General features: G+C 49.8%; 1 protein-coding gene across 1 annotated transcript; it reads right to left on the bottom strand.

Annotated features, from left to right (window-relative positions):
* Positions 1-3299: 3299 nt before the first annotated feature.
* KCTD14 (potassium channel tetramerization domain containing 14) lies at positions 3300-14853 on the bottom strand. Its single transcript, XM_062197570.1, has 2 exons — positions 14776-14853; positions 3300-5303 (listed from the first exon to the last, which is right to left on the bottom strand). Exons 1-2 carry the CDS (start codon positions 14851-14853, stop codon positions 4623-4625), a joined length of 759 nt encoding a protein of 252 aa, XP_062053554.1. The 3' UTR covers positions 3300-4622.
* Between the last annotated feature and the right edge of the window lie 10098 nt (positions 14854-24951).

Consider the following 24951-nt stretch of genomic DNA (forward strand, 5'->3'; position numbering starts at 1 on the left):
GAGAGTAGTTTGAACATTAGTAATATAGTTACTATTTTGCCTTTTCTGTTAGGAAAAAAGAGAGAAGATGTTACTAATGAGCAGGCAAACAACAGTATGCACTAAATTCATCTATTTCTACCATATCTTTTGGGATATTTCTTTTTTGTTTCATAGCGCCATGATTTTAATCAACTTAAATCTTTTTTTGGAGTAAAAGTTTAATGAAATTATGTTCAACTAAATAAACATTCTCCTCCTCAATAATTTTAAGCCACTCATAAATTTAATTTCAACTGCTGCATAGCATTGCATTTTACAGCTAAAAACAGCAAAGTATTTCCAATTGTTTTGCTCTTGGGGCCAGCATTGTGGCATAGTGGGTATAGCTGCCACCTGTGATGTTGTATCACATATGGGTGCAGGTTTGTGTCCCAGCTGCTCCACTTCTGATCCAGCTCCCTGCTAATAGCCTGGGAAAGCAGCAAAGGATTGCCCAAGTGCTTTGGCCCCTTCCACTCACAGGGGAGACCCAGATGAACCTCTTGGCTTCGGTCTGGCCTAGTGCGGGTGCCACTGCAACCATCTGGGGAGTGAGTCAGTACATGGAAGATCCCTCTGTCTCTCCTAACTTTTTTTTAAGATTTATTTATTTGAAAGGCAGAGTTATAGAGAATCAGGCAGAGAGAGGTCTTCCATCCACTGGTTCACTCCCCAAATGGCCACAAGGGCCAGAGGTGGCCTCATCCAAAGCCAAGAAGTCAGGAGGATCTTCTAGGTCTCCCATGTGGGTGCAAAGGCCCAAACACTTTGGCCATCCTCTGCTGCTTTTCCAGCCATAGCAGAGAGCTGAATCAGATGTGGAACAGCCAGGACTCAAACCTGTACCCCTATGGGATGTCTCCACTGCAGATGGCGGCTTTGCCCACTATGCCACAGTGCCAGCCCCTCTCTCAAATCCTTTCAAAATGAATAAGTAAATCTTTTTTTAAAAATTGTTTCGCTATTATAAGTAAAAATAGTATGTCACTGGAGTGAGCATTTAGCATGATGATAAAGACATCACTTGGATACCTACACCAGGCACTAGAGATCATCTGCTGGCAAGTTCTTGTCTCCACACAACAAAGAACTCAGACATGAGACACAGAGTGGTAAGCAAGCAAAGTTTAATGATGAGATATACACCTGATGGACCAGGTGGGCATCACAGTAAAGAACTGAGCACCCAGTCCATTTTGGACTGGAGTTTTTATGGACATCAGTATGGGTTCCCCATTCCTCTTCCCCGCCTTCTGTCTTCTGGGCAATTGTGTATGAGGAAGGGGGGTCTTCTGGATGTGGAGTTCCTGGAAATGCTTTCAGGATCTTTTATCAGTGCAGTGTTACTGGACCTAACAACCCCCTTGGTGTAGGATGGGGGATTCCCCTAGTTACTCCAAGGAAAGGGCTGAACCCCTTCTAACAGGGTCATAGAACAAGAGCAATGACTTTAGGTGTACTTGCTGGTCTGCTTTCTGGGTTTGTTTCCTTGTTCCATTGCACAAAAATTCACTTTATTTAAAAATTTGCACTTTCTTCAGTCCCTCTTTATAGGTTAATATCTATCTAGCTACCTGGGGCCACTTTTGCAGCACAGTGTTAAACTGCAGGTTAAATTGCTATCTGCAAATCTGGCATCCCATATGGGCACTATTCTACTTCCAATCTAACTTTCTTCCAATGTGCCTGGGAAAGAAGCAGAAAATGGACCAAGTCCTTGGGCTCCTGCAGCCACGTGGAACACCCAGGTGTCCTGGAACACCAGGAGCTCTGGGCTCCTGGCTTCAGCTTGCAACAGCACTGGCCATTGCGACCATTGGAGTAGTAAACCAGTGGATGAAAGATCTCTCTCACTTTCACTCTTGCTCTGCCTCTCACTCCCTGTAACTCTGCCTTTCAAATAAATAAATAAATCTTTAAAAAATATACATCTAGCTAGCTAGCTAGCTAATACCCATATCAGAGTACCTGGGTTCTAGTCCTACTTCTGCCTTGGATTCCAACTTACTGATAACATACACCCTGGAAGGCAGCAAAAGCTAGAGGAAGTTTTAAAGTACTTGCATATACAGGATATGCATTTAGCCTAGCGGGTTAAGATGTCCAAGTCCCACAGTGGAATGCCTGGGTTCAAATTCCAGCTGCTGCTCGGGACTCCAGCTTCCTGCTAATACAGGCCTGTGTGGCAGTAGTGATGGCTCACATAGTTAGGGCCCTGCCATCCACACAGGAGACCTGAGCTGAGTTCCTGGATTATAATTTTGGCCTAGCCCAGCCCCAGTCATTGCAGGCATTTGGGGAGTGAACCAGCAGATGGGAGTGCTCTGTCTCTTGAATCAATTTTTAAATTAAAAAGTCCCAAACCTGGAATCATTGTTGCAGGTCATAAGCATTAGAAATTACTGCTCAGCTTTTTGAAGACACCACAAAGTACACTCAGGCTCTAAGCCCAAGAAACACTTTTGAATCTTGGTTAAAATATGTCATAGAGATGTTGCAAGAGGTGAAGAAGTTGGGGATGTCTTTGGGGCACAATGAGTTAAGCCACCACCTGCAATGCTGACATCCTACATGGGCTGCTCCACTTCCAATTCAACTCCCTGGTAACATGCCTGGGAAAGCAGCAGAGGATGGCCCAAGTGCGTGTGCCCCTGCACCCATGTGGGAGCCCCAGAAGAAGCTCCTGGCTTCAGCCTGTCCCAGACCTTGCTGTTGCAAATCATCTGGGGAGTAAACCAGTAGATAGAAGATGTCTCTTCTCTCTGTAACTCTGCTTTTGAAATAAATAAAATTTTTTTAATATTTATTTTATTTATTTGAAAGAGATTTAGAGAGAGAGGTAGAGACAGAGAGAGGTCTTCCATCTGTTGGTTCACTCTCCAAATGGCCACAACGGCTGGAGCTGCGATGATCTGAAGCCAAGAGCCAGGAGCCACTTCCAGGTCTCCCACGTGGGTGCAGGGGTACACACACTTGGGCCATCTTCTGAGGCTTTCCCAGGCACATGAGCAGGGAGCTGGACTGGAAGTAGAGCAGCTGGGACTCAAACTAGCACCCATATGGGATGCCAGCACTGCAGGCCAGGGCTTTCACCTGCTGTACTACAGCACACACACACACACACACCAATAAATATTAAAAGAGAGAGAGAGAGAAATGTGAAAATATCATAAAGGGAAAAGTTCCAGAAGTTTTTTTGATGTTGTTCAAATTTTATTTATTGGGGCTGGTGTTATGGCATAGCGAGTAAACTGGAGTAAACCTCCAGTGCCAGCATCCCATATGGGTGCCAGTCTGAGCCCCAGATGCTCCATTTCCAATCCAGCTCTCTGCTATGGCCTGGGAAATCAGTGGAAGATGGCCCAAGTCCTTGGGCCCCTGCACCCACATGGGAGACCAGGAAGAATCTGGCTCCTGGCTTTAGATGGCCTCAGCTCCAGCCATTGGGGCCATTTAGGGAGTGAACCAGTGCATGGAAGACCTTTCTCTCTGTCTCTCCTATCTCTGTAACTCTACCTCTCAAATAAATAATACATAAAATCTTTTTTTAAAGATTTACTGTTCAGAAACAATAGTTTCTGAAGTGACTGATAAAGACTATGGTTATGCCATTGGGGCAAAGCCAGAATCCTTCGGCTACATATGGCCTTGTCTTAGTGGAAGGTTATTCTTGCATCTATCACCACAAGAAGAGATACCTCAAAGGAAAACTGAAGTGTGGGAAAATTGGTAGGCACACAATACGGTTGCCAAATCATGCATTTACATAGGGGCTTCTGAATTTGGGTACTGTTAAGTCCTGTGTCCCAGGGCCGGCGCTGTGGTGTAGTGGGAAAGATGATGCCTGCAGTGCCAACATCCAATATGCCTGCCAGTTCAAGTCCAGCTGCTCCACTTCGGATCCAGCTCTCTGCTATGGCCTGGGAAAGCCCAGGTCCTTGGGCCCCTGCACCCATGTGGCAGACCCATAAGAAGCTCCTGGCTCCTGGCTTCGGACTGGCCCAGCTCCAGCCATTGTGGCATTTGGGGAGTGAACCAGCAGATGGAAGACCTTTCTCTCTGCCTCTCCCTCTCTCTGACTGTAACTCTGTATCTCAAATAAATAAAGAAACAAAATATTGAAAAAAACAAAACAAAAAATTTGAGAAGAAAGCTATAAGCCAACCACGCAAGCTGTTCAATGTTTGTTTTTGAAATTAAAGGAATGGCCGGGGCCGTGGCTTAACAGGCTAATCCTCCGCCTTGTGGCGCCGGCACACCAGGTTCTGGGCACTGGATTCTAACCCGGTTGCCCCTCTTCCAGGCCAGCTCTCTGCTATGGCCTGGGAAGGCAGTGGAGGATGGCCCAAGTCCTTGGGCCCTGCACCCGCATGGGAGACCAGGAGAAGCACCTGGCTCCTGGCTTCGGATCAGCACGATGCATCAGCCGCAGCGGCCATTGGAGGGTGAACCAATGGCAAAAAGGAAGACCTTTCTCTCTGTCTCTCTCTCACTCACTATCTACTCTGCCTGTCCAAAAAAAAAGAAATTAAAGGAAAATGCAACTTTTAATTCTATAAGCCCCACCGCAGCCTGTAGCAAAACAGTCTGAGCCCCAGGAATCACCACCACGTGAAGGTGAATTTAAAGGAGCAAGCACAGGCTGGGGCAAAGCGGGAAGAGGAAGTGGAGAAGAGTGAATTCGTGTAGGGGCCCGAGAAGGTTACTCTGTACCCCTGGTTCTGAAGGTCCATCTTCACACAGTCCATGAGGTCACGCACATCCGTTTCTAGCATCCCAGGCGTGTGCATGACAATCGTGTCCTCCTCAGTACGCGGGCGCTCCGGACACTTCGCTGAATGCTGTTCAGACGGCATCACACACACCATGACCCTCGAATGACGCTGCGCCACAGCCCTTGCGCGGGCCAGGCGAACCAGGAGCTCCAGGTTCTCGCTGTAGCCGGGCACTTGCAGCAGAAATTGCCTCCGAGCCACCTGCTCACCAAAGATCTGTGGTGTGTCTTCCAGGAGCTTGACCAAAGGCTTGATTCCATAGAACTGAGCCTCCCGGTACACCTCGGGGAGGTGCTGCGTGGGCAGCTGCCCGCTGCGCAGGTACTCGAGGATAGCTCCGAAATAGGTGCCAGGACGATCAATGAAGAAGCAGCCCTTCGCATCCCTGCAGGCGAGGTTGGCGCCGGAGAACATCTCTGCCAGCTTCGAGTCTGGGAATTTTCGTAGGGTGTCCAGAGTGGTGGTGTAAAACTGACCCCCGACGTTCAGCTCCACAACTTTAATTATCTGGGGGCACAAGAGGCAGAATGAAGCAACAGCGCCACCTCCAGGGAGCGCCTGACTTCTTTTCATCCAAAGAACCCAGGCTGTAACTCAAGAGAACCTCAATGATTAGCTTCAACGCTTGGAAGGCCCATCTTACTCAGCAGGGTTGTATCTATGCTAACTCCAGAGAAGTGAGCATTTAAGGAGGGAAAGATTTCAGTTTGAAACAAGAATACCTGATACTTTTAAATCTCTCATTATGTCATAGAATGTTAGTAGTAGATATTGCTATAGAAGTCCCAACAATAACACTTCCAAAGTCTGTAGCCTTGGCAAGCCATTTTCCCAGCCTCAGGCATTTTCAACCTGTGATACTCACCTCTAACATACATTTAAAAGGAAGGGGGATGCCAGCGCCATGGCTCACTAGGCTAATCCTCCGCCTGCAGTGCCGGCACACCAGGTTCTAGTCCCAGTTAGGGCGCCGGATTCTGTCCCGGTTGCCCCTCTTCCAGGCCAGCTCTCTGCTGTAGCCAGGGAGTGCAGTGGAGGATGGCCCAAGTACTTGGGCCCTGTACCCCACAGGAGACCAGGAGAAGCACCTGGCTCCTGGCTTCGGATCAGCGTGGTGCACCAGCCGCAGCACGCCGGCCGTGGCGGCCATTGGAGGGTGAACCAACGGCAAAGGAAGACCTTTCTCTCTGTCTCTCTCTCTCTCTCACTATCCACTCTGTCAAAATTTTTTTTTTATTTATTTATTTTTTTTAAATTTTTTTTTTTTTTTATTTTTGACAGGCAGAGTGGACAGTGAGAGAGAGAGACAGAGAGAAAGGTCTTCCTTTTGCCGTTGGTTCACCCTCCAATGGCCGCCGCGGTAGCGCGCTGCGGCCGGCGCACCGCGCTGTTCCGATGGCAGGAGCCAGGTGCTTCTCCTGGTCTCCCGTGGGGTGCAGGGCCCAAGCACTTGGGCCATCCTCCACTGCACTCCCGGGCCACAGCAGAGAGCTGGCCTGGAAGCGGGGCAACCGGGACAGGATCGGTGCCCTGACCGGGACTAGAACCCGGTGTGCCGGCGCCGCAAGGCGGAGGATTAGCCTGTTGAGCCACGGCGCCGGCCACTCTGTCAAAATTTAAAAAAAAAATGAATACAGAAATAAAAGGAAGAGGAGACTGGAACAGTGGTTGTGATGCTTGCATCCCACGGGAGTGCCTGGCTCCACTTCCAATTACAGCTTCTTGCCAGTGCACACCCCAGGAGGCAGCAGATGACTCCTCAGGTACTTGAACCTCTGCCACCCATGTAGCAGGCCTAGGTGTAGTTCCAGGTTCCTGGCTTCAACCTGGCCCAGCTTCAGTCATGGCAGTCATTTGGGGAGTGAACCAGCAGATGGATGAGCCCTCTCTCTCTCTCTCTCCCTGTAACTCTTCTTTTTAAATAAATAAGATAGGGGCTGGTATTTTGGTGTAGCAGGTTAAGCTGTCACCTGTGACACTCGCATCCCATATGAGCGCCAATTTGAGTCTTGGCTAATCCACCTTCTTTCAAATAAAATTGAAAATAAAGGGGACGGCACTATGGTGTAGTGGGTAAAGCCACCACTTACAGTGCCAGCATCCCATATGGACGCCGGTTCAAGTCCTGGCTGCTCCTCTTCCGATCCAGCTTTCTGCTATGGCCTCGGAAAGCAGTAGAAGATGGCCCAAGTCCTTGAGCCCCTGCACCCACGTGGGAGACCTAGAAGAAGCTCCTGGCTCCTGGCTTTGGATCGGCTCAGCTCCGGCCGTTGCAGCCAATTGGGGAGTGAACCAGCAGATGGAAGACCTCTCTCTGTCTGCCTCTCCTTCTCTCTGTGTAACTCTTTCAAATAAATAAATAATCTTTAAAAAAATCAAAATTAAAAAAAATTGGGGAAAGGCATTTTAAAATTTCAGGAAAACTAAAGAAACTATACACATTATTCATTCAGGAAACATCTCTTGGGTATGGTGTGTCTACATGCTGTGATGGAAGTTGAGGGCAAAAATTCTATCTCATATGATCAGAAGTTCTGATTGGGTGCTGGCATTGTGGCATGCAGGCTAAGCCACTGCTTGAAACACTGGCATCCCAAATCAGAGCAGCAATTTGAGACCCAGTATTGCACTTCAGATCCAACTTCCTATTAATACACCTGGGAAAACAGCAGAAGATGGTCCAACAATTTGGGCCCCTGCCACCCATGTGTGAGACCAGGATGGAATTCCTGGCTCCTGGCTTCAGCCTGGCCCAGCCCTGGCTGTTGCAGCCATTTGGGTAATGAACCAGCAGATGGAGATCTCTAACTCTGTGTGTGTGTGTGTCCCTCTGTCACTCTAATAAATAAATAAACCTTAAAAAAAAAAAAAAAAAAAAAAAAAAAAAAAACTTCTGATTAGCAGCTGACATGCTGTTGGTTCATTAAAACCTGGAATTTGGGGTGGGTGTTTGGCGTACAGGTTAAGACACCAGTTGGCAATTCTGCAGGCCCTATTGGAGTTCCTGACTTTGAGTTCTGGCTCTGCTCTGTATTCTACCTTCCTGTTAATGCATACTCTGAGAGGCAACAGGTTATAGCTCCAGTAGTTGAGTACCTGCCACCCCTGTGGGAGGGCTAGACTGAGTTTCTAGCTCCCAGTTATAGCCTAGCCCTGCTGCAGCTATTGTGGGCTTTTGGGGACTGAACCACCCAACAGGAATACTCTCTCCTGCTCTGTTTGTGTCTCTGTCTCTCAAATAAATGAATGCATAAAAGTTTGTTTTCAATAGATTTTTTTTTATTTTTTTATTTTTGACAGGCAGAGTGGACAGTGAGAGAGAGATAGAGAGAAAGGTCTTCCTTTGCCGTTGGTTCACCCTCCAATGGCCGCAGGGGCCAGCGCACTGCAGCCGGCGCACCGCGCTGATCCGAAGCCAGGAGCCAGGTGCTTCTCCTGGTCTCCCATGGGGTGCAGGGCCCAAGGACTTGGGCCATCCTCCACTGCATTCCCGGGCCACAGCAGAGAGCTGGCCTGGAAGAGGAGCAACCGGGACAGAATCCGGTGCCCCGACTGGGACTAGAACCTGGTGTGCTGGCACCGCAAGGCGGAGGATTAGCCTATTTAGCCGCAGCGCTGGCCCTTTCAATGGATTTTTTAAGAATATGTCTACAAGATAGGAGTCCCTGGGGCTTAAATAATAAGAATGTCTTTGGTGGTGAAAAAGGCAATAACTCTAGCTTCAAAAACACTGAAAATGTCAGCTATTCAACAGGTTTTGTGCCAGACCCTGGGCTCCACACTACAGATACAAGTGAGACTGACATGGTGACAGCCAGGAGATGCCCTTGGCCAGGGGGAGGGGCTCACAGAAACAGACTGAGAGACAGCATTTGGGGAGCACTAAGTGCAGCCACAAAGACTCAGCACAAACACAGAAGACCATACAATGAGTGTGACACAGGAAGTGAACACTGGCTATCCTGATCATGTATTCACCTATTAAATAAGATACCTACATGTTTATTTGTCCTATTTTTTTTTTTTAAGATTTATTTACTTATTTGAAAGGCAGAGTTAGAGGAAGAGACAGGGAGAGAGGTTGAGAAGTCTTCCATCCGCTGGTTCACTCTCCAGATGGTCACAATGGCTGGAGCTGCACCAATCCGAAATCAGGAGCCAGGAGCTTCTTCCGGGTCTCCTACATGGGTACAAGGGCCCAAGGACTTGGGCCATCCTTTACTGCTTTCCCAGGCCATAGCAGAAAGCTGGATCAGAAGTGGAGCAGCCAGGACTTGAACTGGTGCCCATATGGGATGCCGTAACTTCAGGTGGCTTTACCCGCTACTCCACAGCACTGGCCCCCTTGCCTATTATCTTGCCTGGGATACAGTGCTGAACAACCAGCTCACAGTTCCTGCCCTCACAGGCCAGTAACTGTGCGCTAGTTGATTTTTTTTAATTTAAGATTTTTCTTCTTATTTTAAAAAAATATTTATTTATTTACTTGAAATGCAGAAACTAAAAAGTAAAGAAAAAATATAATGAAAATCAGTTACAAAGACAGAGAGATCTTCCATCTGCTGTTTCACTCCCTAAATGGCCACAACACAAGTCTTGGCCAACCTGAAGCCAGGAGCTGGAAACTCCATCCAGGTCTCTGAAGTGAGTGTAAGGGCCCAAGTACTTGAGCCATATTCCACTACTTTCCCAGGCCAATTAGCAGGGTGTGGAATCAGAAGTGGAACAACCAGAACTCAAACCAGCACCCATATGGGATGCTGGCACTGCAGGTGGCAGCTGAATCCACTACTCCACAATGCTGGCCCAAAAGATTTTTATTTATTTGAAAGGCAGAGTTACAGAGAGATAGACAGAAAGAGATCTTCCATCCACTGGTCCACTCCCAAATGGCCACAACAGTTGGGGCTGGGCCACATGGAAGCCAGCCGCCTGGAATTCCATCCGGGTGTCCCCACCTGGGTGGCAGGGGTTCATGTACTTGAGCCATCTTTTGCTGCCTTCCCAGGTACACCAGCAGGGAGCTGGATTGGAATCAGAGCAGCCAGGACTTGAATCAGCACTCTGACATGGTATGTTAGAGTTGTAGGAAGTGGCTTAAATCACTGCACCACAATCCATGTGCAGTGTTTTAAATACATTATCTGATTCAATCCTCACTCCTACAAAGAATGTAATACATCCCCATTTTATGGAGGACAAAAACGAAAGCTAAAGAAAGTGACATAGCATGCCCAGGATCCATCAGCTACTAAGTACGGTTGTCAGGACTTGAACTTGGCCCTTTGACTCCACAGTTTGAGCTCCTGGTCATTACATAATTACCTTCAACCTTCAAATACCTCCACTGTGGGCAGGCGTCTGGTGCAGCAGGCAAGATGCCACTTGGGATGCCGACATCTCATATAGGAATGCCTAGGTTTGAGCCCCATCTCCACTCTTGATTCCAGCTTTCTGCCAATATGCACCCTAAGTGGCAGCAGGTGATAGCTCACATGCTTAGGTCCCTGCCACCCACAAGGACAACTCAGATTGAAGTCAGACTCCTGCATCAGCCTGGCCCTGCCCCAGATGCTGTGGGCATCTGGGAAGTGAAACAGTTGATAGGAAATCTCTTCCTGTCTCTCTGCCTTTCAAATAAATAAGATCAATACATACTTCCACTCTTGTTTTCCTGAGTGACTCATTCAACAAAATGTACGAAGAACCTATTAATAGGCTCAGGCCTATTACACGCAAGTCTTGAGCTAAACAGGTGAATGGGACCCTGAATACATGGAGCTCACAGGGGAGACAGGGAGGCAAGCAGCTTGATTATGTGGGTGGTAAGAGGGAAGACTCAAAGGCAGGAGGCAGACAGCTCTTTTTGTGTGCTGAAGGCTCAGAAGTGTCCTGGGGGAGGGGGGTGATGGCTGCCACTGCAGAGGATGTGTAGAATTCAGGCTGCATCTCTGACCTGGAGATTCTGCCGCAAGTCAGCGAACAGCCAGGGATGGGACCAGGGTTCAGGACCATCCTCCAGTCTGTCTGAAGTGAGACCTCATTCTCAACTGGCCTATGAGCTCTAACCCCAAGATGAAAATACTGAAGGCACACAGGCAGGCACACTGCAGAGGACGGAGTTGCCATGGCAGCAGCTCCTCTCAGGGGACAGAGAGAAGGCTGAGGACAGGAGCTTGACAGCCGCCAAACAACACAGCTGAGAAAAGTAAGCCCAGGATCTACTTTCCCCGCTTTCTCCCATAAACCTCAAGGCCCCTCGGCAGGGCTGCTTGGTTAACCACGAGGGCACTTCTGTAAAGCAAGCAGTTAAATGGGAGGTTGCATGTTAACCCTTGAAGGAACCAATGTGTCCTCAATACTCCTGTGCCACGGACAGCTCACAGGCCCTGTTAAGGTCCCCATATGACACAGGTGAGGAAAGCACAGAGATAAGAATGACACAGCTCAGAAATGATGAGGAAGAGCTGGGGTCAAGTTCCCAATGGTCTGACTCTAATACAGCAATGTGCGCCCCACCGCAGCCCTCCCCAAACCCACTGCTGCCAGTAACTAGCTATGTGCCTAGGGCAGTTCACTTGTCTGCTTTGGGCTTAAGCTCAGTCATCTGTGAAACAGGGAGATGAAGAGAAGGCAAAATAGACCAAGAGAACTCTAAATCCCTCCAGCCCTGAAAGTGTAATGAATCCAATCACTTCAATGTCCTTTCTGAAGCTAATTTCCAGATGCTTCAAGAACTAGCTTCCTGGGAACCACACTGTGGCACAGTGGGTTAAAGCCATGGCTTGTAACGCTGGCATCCCATTTGGATACCAGTTTGAGTTCTGGCTGCTCCACTTCAGATCCAGCTCCCTGCTAGTGTGCCTGGGAAAGCAGAGGAGGATGGCCCAAAGGCCCCTGCACCCATCTGAGAGACCTGGAAGAAGCTCCTGGCTTCTGACTGGCCCAGCTCTACCCACTGCAGCCATCTGCGGAGTGAATCAGTGGATGGAAGATCTCTCCCTCTCTATAACTCTACTTTTCAAACAAATAAATAAATTTAAAAAAAAAAAAGAGAGGCCAGCGCTGTGGCATAGAGGGTAAAGCTGCCACCTGCAGTGCCAGCATCCCATATGGGCGCCGGTTCAAGTCCTGGCTGCTCCTCTTCTGATCCAGATCTCTGCTATGGCCTGGGAAAGCAATAGAAGATGGCCCAAGTCCTTGGGCCCCTATACCCTTGTGGGAGACCTGGAAGAAGCTCCTGGCTCCTGGCTTTGGATCAGCGTAGCTCTGGCTGTTGCAGCCAATTGGGGAGTGAACCAGCGATGGAAGATCTCTCTCTCTTTCTCTGTCTCTCCTCTCTTTGTGTAACTCTTTCAAATAAATAAACAAATCTTAAAAAAAAAAAAAAAAGAAAGAAAGAAAGTCATGGCTAGTGTAGTGGCGTAGTAGGTTAAGCATCCCATATGGGTGCTGGTTAGAGACCCAGCTGCTCCACTTCTGATACAGCTCTCTGATAATGGCCTGGAAAAGCAGCAAAAGATAGCCCAAGTGCTTGGGCTCTGCACCCACATGGAAGACCTGGAAGAAGCTCCTGGCTTCGGCCTGGCCGAGCCTTGGCCACTGCAGCTATTTGGGAAGTGAATCAACAGATGAAAGATCTTCTGCCCTGTAACTTTGCTTTTCAAATAAGTCTCTCTCTCTCTCTCTCTTTTTTTTTTTTTTAATATTTATTTATTTATTTGAAAGAGTTACAGAAAGGCAGAGGCAAAGAGAGAGATTAGTCTTCCATCTGCTGGTTCACTCCCCAGATAGCTGCAATGGCCAGAGCTGCACTGATCCGAAACCAGGAGCCAGGAGCTTCTTCCAGGTCTCCCATGTGGGTGCAGGGGTCCAAGGACTTGGGCCATCTTCTACTGCTTTCCCAGGCCATAGCAGAGAGCTGGATCGGAAGTAGAGCAGCCAGGACTGGACCCGGAGCCCATATGGGAGGCCAACACTACAGGCAACAGCTTTACCTGCTCTCCATTCTGAAACCACAGTACCTTTTCTGAATCTGATACCATCACTCCCTGCATTAAATGCCTAGAAAACTCTTCATTCCCTTCCAAAATTTACAAGACCTAGCAATTCAACCACCTGCTGCTCCCTCCACCTCCCTCATCAAAGCAGGCTGGGCCCCCTTGCAAATTAGACTGTTGTTTCCTCAAGGGAGGGACTGTTCTTGGCTCTCCATTATGTCACCGTTACCTATTACTGAGCTGAGCAGCACACTGCGGACTTGAATGGAGCACACGGTCCTCTGATAAAGGGCAACCTTGCCCTACCTGGCACTGAGCACTGGGTCCCGATATTACCTTTGCCTAGTAATTCATTCAGGCACTTACTGAGCACCTATCTAAGCACTCAGCAGGTGGCTCTGTCAGGGGCCACCATTGGGCATAGCGGGTTAATATGCTGCTTGCTATGCCAGTATCCTCTATCTTATCAGAGCTCAGGTGAGTCCTACTGCTTCCAGGCACGGGGATCTTTTGATCCAGCTTCTTGCTAGTGCACCTGGGAGAGCAATTGGGCCCCAGCACCTACGTGGGAGTTCCAGGTTCCTGGATCTGACCTGCTGGTTATGGCCATTTAGGGAGTGAACTAGCAAATGGAAGATCTCTCTCAACTCTGCCTTTCAAATAAATACATTTTTAAAAAGAAGATGGCTTTGTCACTCGCCAACAAAAATGCCATTACTGTTGCCCTAGTGGAAAGAGCCAAACGTTCCTTATAGCTGGGTCTGCTTTTCCTCCCAAGTCTTCAAGATGGCGGAACCAGGGGTCTGCGCTGTGGCCTGGTAGATTAAGCCTCCGCCTATGGCACAGGTATCCCATATGGACGCCAGCTAATGCTCCTGGGAAAGCAGTGGAAGATGGCCCAAGTGCCTGGAGCCCTGCACCCTTGTGGGAGACCCGGAAGAAACTCCTGGCTTCCATTGTCCCAACTCCTGACGTTGGGGCTATCAGGGGAGTGAACAAGTGGATGAAAGACTTCTCTGACTGTAACTCTGCCTCTCAAATAAACAATTTTTTTTTTTTGACAGGCAGAGTGGACAGTGAGAGAGAGACAGAGAGAAAGGTCTTCCTTTGCCGTTGGTTCACCCTCCAATGGCCGCTGCGGCCGGTGCACTGTGCTGATCCGAGGCCAGGAGCCAGGTGCTTCTCCTGGTTTCCCATGGGGTGCAGGGCCCAAGCACTTGGGCCATCCTCCACTGCCTTCCCGGGCCACAGCAGAGAGCTGGCCTGGAAGAGGGGCAACCGGGACAGAATCTGGCGCCCCGACGGGGACTAGAACCCGGGGTGCCGGCGCCGCAAGGCGGAGGATTAGCCTATTGAGCCGCGGCGCCGGCCAACAAATAAATCTTTAAAAAAATAAAAAAGCAAAGATGTAGCCAAAAGAGAATTAGAATTTTCTGCTCCTACAGCACACCCAGCCTTTGTCGACCCTCCCCCCTCGCCCAAGCCCAGGGAGGAGGTGAGCAGGAAGCCTCAGGATCCAACCCAGGGCAGGGCCAGCCTGAGGATGGAGGGGTTTGGGGCGCGGGGTGGGCGTGGATGATCCTCTGGCCAGGGCCGGCAGGAAGAGGTAGGTTCAAAGAAAAGCCATGAACTTCACCAAGCCTGAGGGCAGACGGCGGAGTGCCAGAGAGGCACTAAAATAAAGACAGTGTGACGAGAACGATGAATAAAGGCGGCCAAGCAAGAAAAAGTGCCAAGAGGAGAGGCCGCGCACAGCCGGAGCAGGATCCGGCACAGAGGCGCAAAAGCGCAGCGGCCAGAGCTGGGGCGGAGATGGCCAAGGAGAGACGACAGAGCCCCGCCAGAGCAGAGGGAACGCAGCGCGCCCAAAGCCAAAGGCAGCCCCGGGGAGACAGGGGCCAGCGGAAGACCCCGGAGCGCCGCAGAGGGAGACGCGGCGGCGCGGGACACGCGCGGCCCCCGCCCTCCCGCGCACTCACGTGCTGCCTGTCGGTCACGGGCGGGGGCGCCCGGGACGTGGACGCCGGGGACCCGGGCGCCGAGCGCAGGCTCGTCATCTCCGTCCCGCAGCTAGCCCGGCGCCGCTCAGCCTACCACCTGCGGCTAACGGGCTAGCGGAAGTGCCCCTGGCCCCGCCCCGGGGTGGGGAGGCTAAGCGCAGGAGGGTTTGCCCGGCCAGGTGAGATGCGGAGCCGACCTTGCCCTTTTCTGAGCTTCGGGCTCCCGTGCGGTCCCAGGGGTACCATCAAGACTGAACTAGGGAGGGGAAGGGGAATCAGCAACACCCCTCCTAGAGCTAGGAAAGTGAAGTTCCAGGAGGTAGGGTGGCCGGTATGGTTAGCCACCACAGGCCACCTGCTAGGAGTGCCAAGTACGACCAGTGACGCAAAAAGCTAGGTACCCCGCGCCAGGGCTCAATAGGCTAATCCTCCGCCTGTGGCACCGGCACCCTGGGTTCTAGTCCCAGTCGGGGCGCCGGATTCTGTCCCGGTTACTCCTCTTCCAGGCCAGCTCTCTGCTGTGGCCCGGGAAGGCAGTGGAGGATGGCCCAAGTGCTTGGGCCCTGCACCGGCATGGGAGACCAGGAGAAGCACCTGGCTCCTGGCTTCGGATCAGCGCCGTGAACCTACGGAAAAGGAAGACCTTTCTGTCTCTCTCTCACACTGTCCACTCTGCCTGTCAAAAAAAAAAAAAAAAAAAAAAAAAAAAAAAAAAGCTAGATACCCCTTTTGTGTGCTATTTTCCTTGTTAAAATAACCACCTCAGGGAGGCGGGCTTTGACCTAGCTGTGAAGAAGCGATTTGAGAAGCCTGCATCCCAAACCACAGGTCCTGGATTCCATGTTTGCCTGATTCCAGCTTCCTTCTGGTGCAGACCCTAGGGGCGGCAGGGGTGGCTCAAGTGGTTGGGTTCCTACCACCCAGTTGGGGGACCTGGATTGACTTCTGATAGGGGAGTGAACTAGCTGGTCTGAGTTCTCAGTCTATTATTCTCTGCCTCTCAATAATTTTTTTTTAAAGCCTCTCTTTGTAAAAAAGAAAGTACAGTAAGTCAGGGAGTTGGCATTTAGCTTAGCGGTTAAGAGATCAGCCTCCCACAGTGGAGCATTTGGGTTCAATTCTGGGCTCCAGCTCCTGACTCCAGCTAACTGCCAGTGCAGACCCTGGGAGGCAGTGCTGATGGCTCAAGTAAGCAGGTGTCTGCTGCCCACATGGGAAACCTAGCTTGTGTTCTGGCTTTCCCTCCGCCCCGGCCCAGCCCTGGTCATTGCACCCATTTGAGGAGTGAACCAGCAGATGTGAGCGCTCGCTCGCTCTCTCTCTCTCTCTGCCTCTTAAATAAACAAATATATATATATATATATATATATATATATCTCCCATAAACAGCAAGAGCACAACACTCCACTCCTTAAATGTGGGCTGTGACCAGTGACTTCTTTCTAGACTACAATATGTGAAACAAAGTCGGGGGGAGGTAGTATTGTAGTGGAGGAAATGACAAATACTACTTCTGCTAGGTGATCAAGGTCAACATCAACTGTTATAAATCATGATGCTAGTAGGGACCCTTGATATGATGTGGTAAAAATGATCTTCTTCCCAGAACCTGTAACCCCAGTCCTATCATGAGAAAATCATCAGAAAAATTCCCATACAGGGGCATTCTACAACTTACCAGTACTCCTCAGAACTATCATGGTCATCAGAAACAAAGAAAATCTGAGAAACTGTCATACCAGGAGCAGGCTAAGAAGACACAATGACTAAGTATAATGTAGTATCCTGAATGAGATTCTAGAACAGAAAATGGATATTGAACAACAATTTTAATGCTATGAGTAAACTATTGATTTTTAGTTAATGCATCATATTGGTTCATTGATAAATGTAACAAATGAACCATACTAAAGTAGAATACATCTCTCTCTGTCACCATCACTCTGCCTTTCAAATAACTAAATATTAAAATAAATTGTTTAGAACAGGAAACATTCAGTGTAATACATGGGTACCCTTCTCTCTCCTCAATATCTGTAAATCTAAAACTGTTCAAAAATAATCTTTTTTAGAAATGTATTTATTTATTTGAAAAGCAACATGACTCAGAGAGGAAGAGAGATCTTCCATCCACTGGTTCACTCCCCAAATGGCTACAACAGCTGGGAACTCTGCCCTGACCTCCCACATGAATGACAAGGGCCCAAAGGACTTGGGCCATCCTCTGCTGCCTTCCCAGGCAGTTAGCAGAAAGCTGGATCGGAAGCAGAGCAACCAGGACTCAAACCAGTACTTTGATATGGGATACCAGCACCACAATTCTGGTTCCTAAAAAATTAAGTCCTTTTGAAAAGGACTTAACTAGGAGCTGGCATTGTGACGCGGTGGGTTAAGCCACTGCCAGCAAAAGCTGGCATCCAGTGTGCTGGGAAAGCAGCAGAAGATGGCCCTGGTGCTTAGGCCCCTGCCACCCACATGAGAGACTTGGACAGCGTTCTAGGCTCCTGGCTTCAGCCTGGCCAGCCCTGGCCATTGTGGCTATTTCGGGAGTGAACCAGCATCATGAAGATAGTTTCTCTCTCTCTCTCAAACTCTGCCTTTCAAATAGATAAATCTTTAAAAACATAAAGATAAAGTTCTTTTAAAAATAATGACAATACAACGATTATGGAAAATGATATGGGGGTTCCTCAAAAAATCAAAAAAGAACTACCATGTGATCCAGCACTTGCATGTCTGGTTATATAACCAAAAAGAACTGCAAACATGGTCTTGAAGAGATATTGTACACTCACGTTCATAGCAGTCTTATCCGTAATAGCCAACTGGTGGGAGCAACCCAAATGTCCATCACAGTGTGGCACGTAGAATACTATCCAGACTTAAAAAGGAAAAAAATTCTGACACATGCTCCAACATAGATAAAACTCAAGGACCATTATACCAAGTGAAACAAGCCAGTCGCAAAAACACAAATACTTCTATATGAGCTAATGTATATGAAGTATATAAAGTAGTCAAATTCATAGAAAAAGATAGTACAGTGGTGGTTACCGGGGCAGAGGGGATGGGGGGAGGGGAGCTGTTATTTAGTGCGTACAGAGTTCCAAATGGCAAGATGAGAACGTTCTGGAGCTCTTTTCCTTGGCAATGAAAATGAACTTAATACTTTTGATTACTACTTAGTCACTTAAAATGATTAAGATGGTTATTTTTCTGTTTTTTTTTTTCTAACCTCAATAAAAAGAAAATGGTGACGCTTGACCATAAACTCAGGATAATAAACTAATGATGTAGAAAATTTGGGGGAAAAGTACTAACAGTTGGTAAAAAAAAATAAAAAATAAAAAATAGATAAGGTAGATGAGGTTTTGGAGTACAATGCCAAAAATTTCCCTCATGGTTAAGATTTGCCTGAGGCGCTTATAGAACACCAATTCAGGATCCTACCTCCAGAGTGTTGAAACTGAATCATGAAGGAAGGGCCTGGGAATCTGTATACTTAACAAGTATCTTGTCATCTTGGAAACTTGGGACGCACTAGACTAAAGTGCTTAGGAGCCCTTTCTTGCATAAATGTTAGTGCCCACCCTCTTGTCTCCTTGGCGCTGTCCCATCCAGTATCAGCTTATCCAGCATGGGGACCTTTCCAACTCTTTATTGTCATGTGGACTGTGACTCATTATTGGTTGAATAAACCAAGAGCTACTGATAATGACTTTGGCTAGGCGTTAGGGGCTGAGATATGTCTCTGCCCTAAAGATATGAGCACAGATAACTTTAAAGAAAGAGTGACTACATATATGAAAATGTGCTGGACTTCAACACTTCAACATCCAATAATGTGGAGGACTAGATATTCTGAAATCCTCCTGCTACAAAGCACCTTAAACTATTGAAAACAGTCCCCCCACCCCCCCCAAAAAAAAAAAAAAAGAAAACAGTGACCATGTGTATCTGTACCATCTGAGCTGGCAAGAAAGCTATGGAAATGCTCTCAGATGCTCTGATTCCACGGCCTTCCCTGCAGGTTTCCTCAATGCTGAGCGACCCAGAACTTTTACTCTAAGGGGAGGAGGACAATGGGGCAAATCCTTGGCAGCCATTGTGGCGCAGCAGGCTAAGCCACCGCTTGTGACACTAGCATGCCATATTGGAGGGCTGGTTCCAGTCCCAGCTATGCTGCTGCCCATCCAGCTTCCTGCTAACACACCTGGGGAGGCAGTAGGTGATGTCCCAAGTACTTGGGCCCCTGCCACTGGTGAAGAAGACCTGGATGGAGTTCCTGGCTCCTTCCAACATGTGGACCTTTGGGGAACCCACTCAAACCCTGTCCACACCATAGCACTGACCAAAGCAGGCACCTTGAATAGGCTGACTCTGCAAAATGGACTATGGCACCAGGAAGGCGCTGGGACCCCCTCAAGGGGGCCTCCCTGCCAGCCGTGTCCGTACCCACTTGCCTTTGCATAGTCGACTCCTCCCAGCACCGGCCAGTATGAGTCCACAGGGCGGCAGAGTTCTGAAGGGTTGCCCCCAGAGAAGGAAGGCTGGACACTAAGAGACCCTGGGCACTTCGCACAGCACCAGGCCACCTGGCCTTTCAGTGTTGCTTCCTGTTTCTCTCCCCGCCCCTGCCCTCTCCTGCCTCCCTGCCTTTGTGCTTGCAATGCCGGCTGGGCTCCACCAGCCAGTTCTCTGCCTGGAAAACTCACCCAGCCTCCAAGACCCAGTGCAGAAGGCCCTCTTTTTTTTTTTTTTTTTTTTTTCCCCCTTTCATTTCCACTAGCACTTATGGCCCTCCCAATCCCCACCAGGAAGGAGCGCCTTCATTTCGCCTACAAGCACGCTGAGGCTCCCAGAGATGAAATGGCTGTTTCCGAGTCAGCCGGAACCGGGAGCCAAGAGCCCAGGCCTGCACCTCTGGTTCTGTCACTCCTTTGAAATATCACCACGGGCCAATCCCTGCCCCTTCCTGGGCCTCAGTCCTCACCTGTGACATGCTGAGAGCTGGGGTGTTATCTGAGATGAGCCCTGTGAACTTGTCTCAAAGATGCTATGGCAACCAAAGACTCCAACAGCCCCTCCGTGCTGGCTGTGGCTGGATCTCCTTTCCCCTTGGCCCGATTCCAACAGCAAGCACTGCTCCCTTCTGCCCTCCTCCCACCCACCCTCTCTTTGTTCTTCTTCCTGACACAAAGCTGCCAGCCCCTCTGCCCTCCAGGCAGCTGGGCTCTGGGCCAGCCAGCCAAGTGGCAGCTGGGACTCAGATGAAACGGCCCTTACCAGGCAGTCTGTGGCACGGTGCCCAGCTTGGGCCTGGCAGCTCTTGAGCCCAGCTGCCCCGCCAGCCTCTCTTTGTGAGTCCTGCATAGGAGGGGCCCTTGCTAACCACAAGGACCCCCTTCCCTTCTTCCGGCTCTGCACCTGCTTGCAAAATATCTGGGTCTTTAGAGAATGCCCCAGGACTTGAGCAGACTGGCCTGGCTTTGTGACTGTCACTTTGGAGAGTTTCACCCTTGTTCCCTCTTCAAAACAATGCCAGTGGCTGGTGTTGCTGTTCCCTTCTGAGAGATGAGGAAGACACGGGTCTGAGTGCTTATGGTGTGCGAGTTGCGGTGCCAGTCACTGGGAGAAGAGCAGAATGAGAGCTGACCTTGTGGGGCTCACGCTCAGCGGGGACCAGACTGGGGTGGAATAATAACCACGCCAGTCAGTACGTGGTGTGTGGGCAGTGCTCTCAGACGAAAGACCAAGGAGCTACCGACAACACGCTTGCGACCATGCGGACGGTGGCAGCGGCCAGGGAGTGGGGGCTTCCTGGAGCGGAGTCTGGGGGTGAAGAGCATTACGTTGGTGGAGTGGTGGGTGCACCGGTCCTTAAAGCTCCGAGGTGGAAGGGATTTGCTAAGTTAGAGGAGGAACTGGAAGGGGGTCTACTAAGGTACCTCAAAAAGTTCATGGAATTGGCCGGCGCCGTGGCTTAACAGGCTAATCCTCCACCTTGCGGCGCCAGCACACCGGGTTCTAGTCCCGGTTGGGGTGCCGGATTATATCCCGGTTGCCCCTCTTCCAGGCCAGCTCTCTGCTGTGGCCCGGGAAAGCAGTGGAGGATGGCCCAAGTGCTTGGGCCCTGCACCCGCATGGGAGACCAGGAGAAGCACTGGCTCCTGGCTTCGGATCAGCGAGATGCGCCGGCCGCAGCGGCCATTGGAGGGTGAACCAATGGCAAAAAGGAAGACCTTTCTCTCTGTCTCTCTCTCTCTCTCACTATCCACTCTGCCTGTCAAAAAAAAAAAAGTTCATGGAATTTAAAAAGTTTACATTGTTGCAAAAATTTTTTGAAACACTCAAAGTTCATGGAGGGGCTGGTGTTATGGCACAGTGGGTTAAGTTCCCATTTGAGAGCCCTGGCTACTCCATTTCTGATCCAGCTCCCTGCTAATATGCCTGGGAAAGCAGAAGAGGATGGCCCAAGTGCTTGGACCCCTGTAACCCACATGGGAGACCTGGGTGGAGTTTGTGCCTCCTGGTTTCGGCCTGGCATAGCCCTTGCTGTTGTGGCCATCTGGGGAGTGAACCAGTGGGTGGAAGATCTCTCTCACTCTCTCCCTTTTGGCTGATGCCACTCTGTTGCTTCCAATCTAAAGCAACCCAGTGAGTGTAGACACTGGACTGCACCTCTTCCACTTCTCCCCACACCCACTGCCCATCCCCATCTGCACCCCATTTAATGGGATGTGCCCACAGGCTCCTGTGCCCCCAGCGTCCCTCAGTTTGGCAGATGGGAGATTAGCAGATCAGTGGTAAGAGGGGGACAGAAAACAGAATATTCCTTGGGCCCCTCCCTGTAAATTGAATTCGTCCTTCTGAAGGTCCCAGCTCCTCTTAGAGGCTCCCTCTATTCTCTCAAGTTCAAGTAACTGCTCCCTCCCTGGCCCTCTGTTCATCCCTGGAGGACCACACTGTTCCTTGCTGCTCTCCCTAAGCCCTGCCACACCTTTGTAAGAAGCCCCTTCATGAAACACACCTTGAAACAGCGGTGTGGCCTGCCTGCAGGCGTGCACACGTGCACTGTGCATGCACACCTCTGCACTCACTCCGCAGGCACCATTCCTTTGATGATCATGAGCTGGACAGGAGGGGACTGATTCTGACCAAGTACTCACTGTGTGCCAGACCCCACAAGGGCGTTTTCTATCCGCTGCTGGGTGTCATGCTCACAACTGCACAGAGACTTATAGCCAACATTTTTATCTTTTTTTTTTTTTAATGTATTTATGTGGGAGACAAAAATACATGGAGAGACAGACAGAGAGCTCCTATTCACTGGTTCACTCCCCTAAATGCTTGCAATGACCAGGGCTGGGCCAGGCTGAAGCCAGGAGCCAGTAACACAATCCAAGTCCCTCCTGTGTGTGGCAGAGACCCAACTACTTGAGCCATCACTGCAGCCTCCCAGGGTCTGCATTAGCAGGAAGCTGGAATCGGAATCTGGAAGTGGGAATAAAACCCAGGGACCCCGATATGGGATGCTCGTGTCTTTACCAGCACCTCCACTCCTAGTTAAATGCCTACGCCTTTTATCTTTTCATAGCAAATAAAACCAGACCCAAATAGCTGAAAGGACTCACCTAAAGGCTCACAACTGAGTAAGCAGTGGAACTAGGACTTGACAGCCAGATACCTCTGGTTCCAAAACTTTTGCTGCCTGGGCTGGTGTTGTGGCTAGCAGGTTAAGCAGTGGCCTGCAGCACTGGCATCCCATATGGGCACCGGTTCAGGTCCCCGGCTGCTCCACCGCCAAGCCAGCTCCCTGCTAATGTGCCTGGGAAAGCATCAGAGGATGGTCCAAGTCCTTGGGGCCCTGTAACTCTGTGGGAGATCCAGTTCAGACTGGCCCAGCCTCAGTTGTTGCGGCCATTTGGGGAGTGAACCAGCAGATGGAAGATCTGCCTTTCAACTAAATAAATCTTTTTCTCAAAAAACCCTTGGTTGGTTAGCTCCTCAGGCTGTTTTCCTAAATACCTGGCTCATTCTCATTCATCAGGTCTTGGCTTTCCCCAGAGGCTTCCCTGACCGCAAGGTTTGAAGCACATGATCTCCACTGCTGTTCTTCAGAAGCTGTTCTTTTCCTTCATGACAAGTATTTGTTTACTTACTGTCTGTCCCAAACTTCAGGAGAACAGGAAGGCTCCATATCTGTTTTGTTCACTTCCCTCTTCCAGTGCCTCGGAAAGTTACCTGCTATATAAGGGGCCCCAAGTATCGGCTAAATGAAAACAAAAAAATTGGCAAGGAAAGAAACAAACATTTATTAAGTGCCCGCCCAATGTCGGGCATTTTAGGTGGTTTATCTCATTTCTTCTTCCAAAGAATTCCATGTGTACACATTGTTGTCCCATTTTGCTGATGAAGAAACCGAGGCCAGAGAGAGCCTATGGCCTTATCAACATCACACAGTCTTGAGTCAGGGTTCAAATGCAAGTCCCCCTATTGCAACAGCTGTGCTTATTCCTTGTGCCCCCCTCAGGTATTCACCGCAGTGTGAGAGTAGAAGGGGCTGAACCCATGTGAATCACTCCTGGACAAACAGAAACTTGGGGAGCAAACAGTGTTGGCTGTGCCACTCCTCTAGGACCGGCCACCCTCAGGCCCTCCTGGGCACACGCCCTCCCAACCCAGCCAGGAAGCAATTGTCTTCCTTGTTTGCCCTCAAGCTCCAGGCCCAACTTGCTGGCCTGTGACCTCCTACAAACACAATGCTCCTTACTCCCCTTAGCAGGCTCACCCATGGCTGATAATCCGTTCTCCAAGACCCTAAGCCCCCGGCCCCAAATCCTGGGGATGAGTATGTGGTGTACCCCAAGCCTTCTATGCAGGCCAGTTCGCCAGCTGGTGCGAATAAAGGAGGGGGCCCTCTGGTTGAGTCCCCACCCCACACACCAGCCCTGGCTGGTGCCTGGGAGCACATTTTCCTTCTCCACCCCTTGGCTGTCAGACCCTGGCCACTGTCCTCTTTAAGATCACTGCCTTCCACAAGGGGCCCTCAAAGATGCTGAGTAATGCTCTCCTCTCTTGCTTCCTGTTTTTCTTTATTTTATGTTTATTTTTATTTATAGATATTTTTTATCTACTGGGTGTGGGGTGGAGAAGAGAAGAGAGAGAAAGAGATTTTCCATCTGCTGATTGGTTGGTTCACTCCCCAGAGGCTCACAATAGCCAAGGCTCAGCCAGGCTGAAGCCAAGAGCCAGAAACTCCATTTGTGTCTCCCACATGGTTACCAGGGACTTGGGCCATCATCTGCTGCCTCCCAGGATGCACCAGCTGGATCAGAAGCAGAGTAGCTGGGACTCAAACCAGCACTCTGTTATAGAATGCAGGCATCCCAGGCAGGGACTTCAACCGGTTACACCACAGCGCCTGTCCCATGTTCTCTTCCTTGAGCATGGTGCTGGTTTCACAGATGTGCTTACTTTGTGAAAATTACTTGGGTGCCTTCCTCTGGATGTAAGTTACATTTCAAGAAAAAAAATTGCCTGTCTTCCAAAAAAATCAATTGCCAATCAGTCTTGCCCCAAATGAGGCTCCACACTAGGCCAGCATGAAGGGAGGCACATCCTTCCACGCCCCGCACCTTCCTCTCTCAGTGCCCCTCCAAACACACCCAGAGGCTCCTTCTCATCTAAGAGCTGCTAACTGAATCCTGACCTGCAAAGTCAGGACAAAAATAGCCAACATGAGCAGGGGCCATGACCTCCAGAGGCCTCAGCTACCTGTTTCTACTGTTCACTACCCACCCAATATGTGTTCACTTCTTGGTGGGTGGAAATAAAATCCTTCACCAGAAGTAGTTGTCAGACAAAACAATTTTTTAAAAGATTTTTTTATTGGCCGGTGCCATGGCTTAACAGGTTAATCCTCCGCCTTGCGGCGCCAGCACACCGGGTTCTAGTCCCGGTTGGGGCGCTGGATTCTACCCTGGTTACCCCTCTTCCAGGCCAGCTCTCTGCTATGGCCTGGGAAGACAGTGGAGGATGGCCCAAGTCCTTGGGCCCTGCACCCATATGGGAGACCAGGAGAAGCACTGGCTCCTGGCTTTGGATCAGCGAGATGCGCTGGCCGCAGCGGCCATTGGAGGGTGAACCAACGGC

Source organism: Lepus europaeus, chromosome 7 (assembly GCF_033115175.1).
Source record: "Lepus europaeus isolate LE1 chromosome 7, mLepTim1.pri, whole genome shotgun sequence".
Lineage (NCBI taxonomy): Eukaryota > Metazoa > Chordata > Mammalia > Lagomorpha > Leporidae > Lepus > Lepus europaeus.

Excerpts from the sequence above, each read along its gene's own strand:
- KCTD14 (XM_062197570.1), bottom strand. The coding sequence starts at position 14,853 with ATGACGAGCCTGCGCTCGGCGCCCGGGTCCCCGGCGTCCACGTCCCGG. Across the intron at positions 5,304-14,775 it reads CCGTGACCGACAGGCAGCAC|ATAATTAAAGTTGTGGAGCT; the intron begins GTGAGTGCGCGG and ends TTGTGCCCCCAG.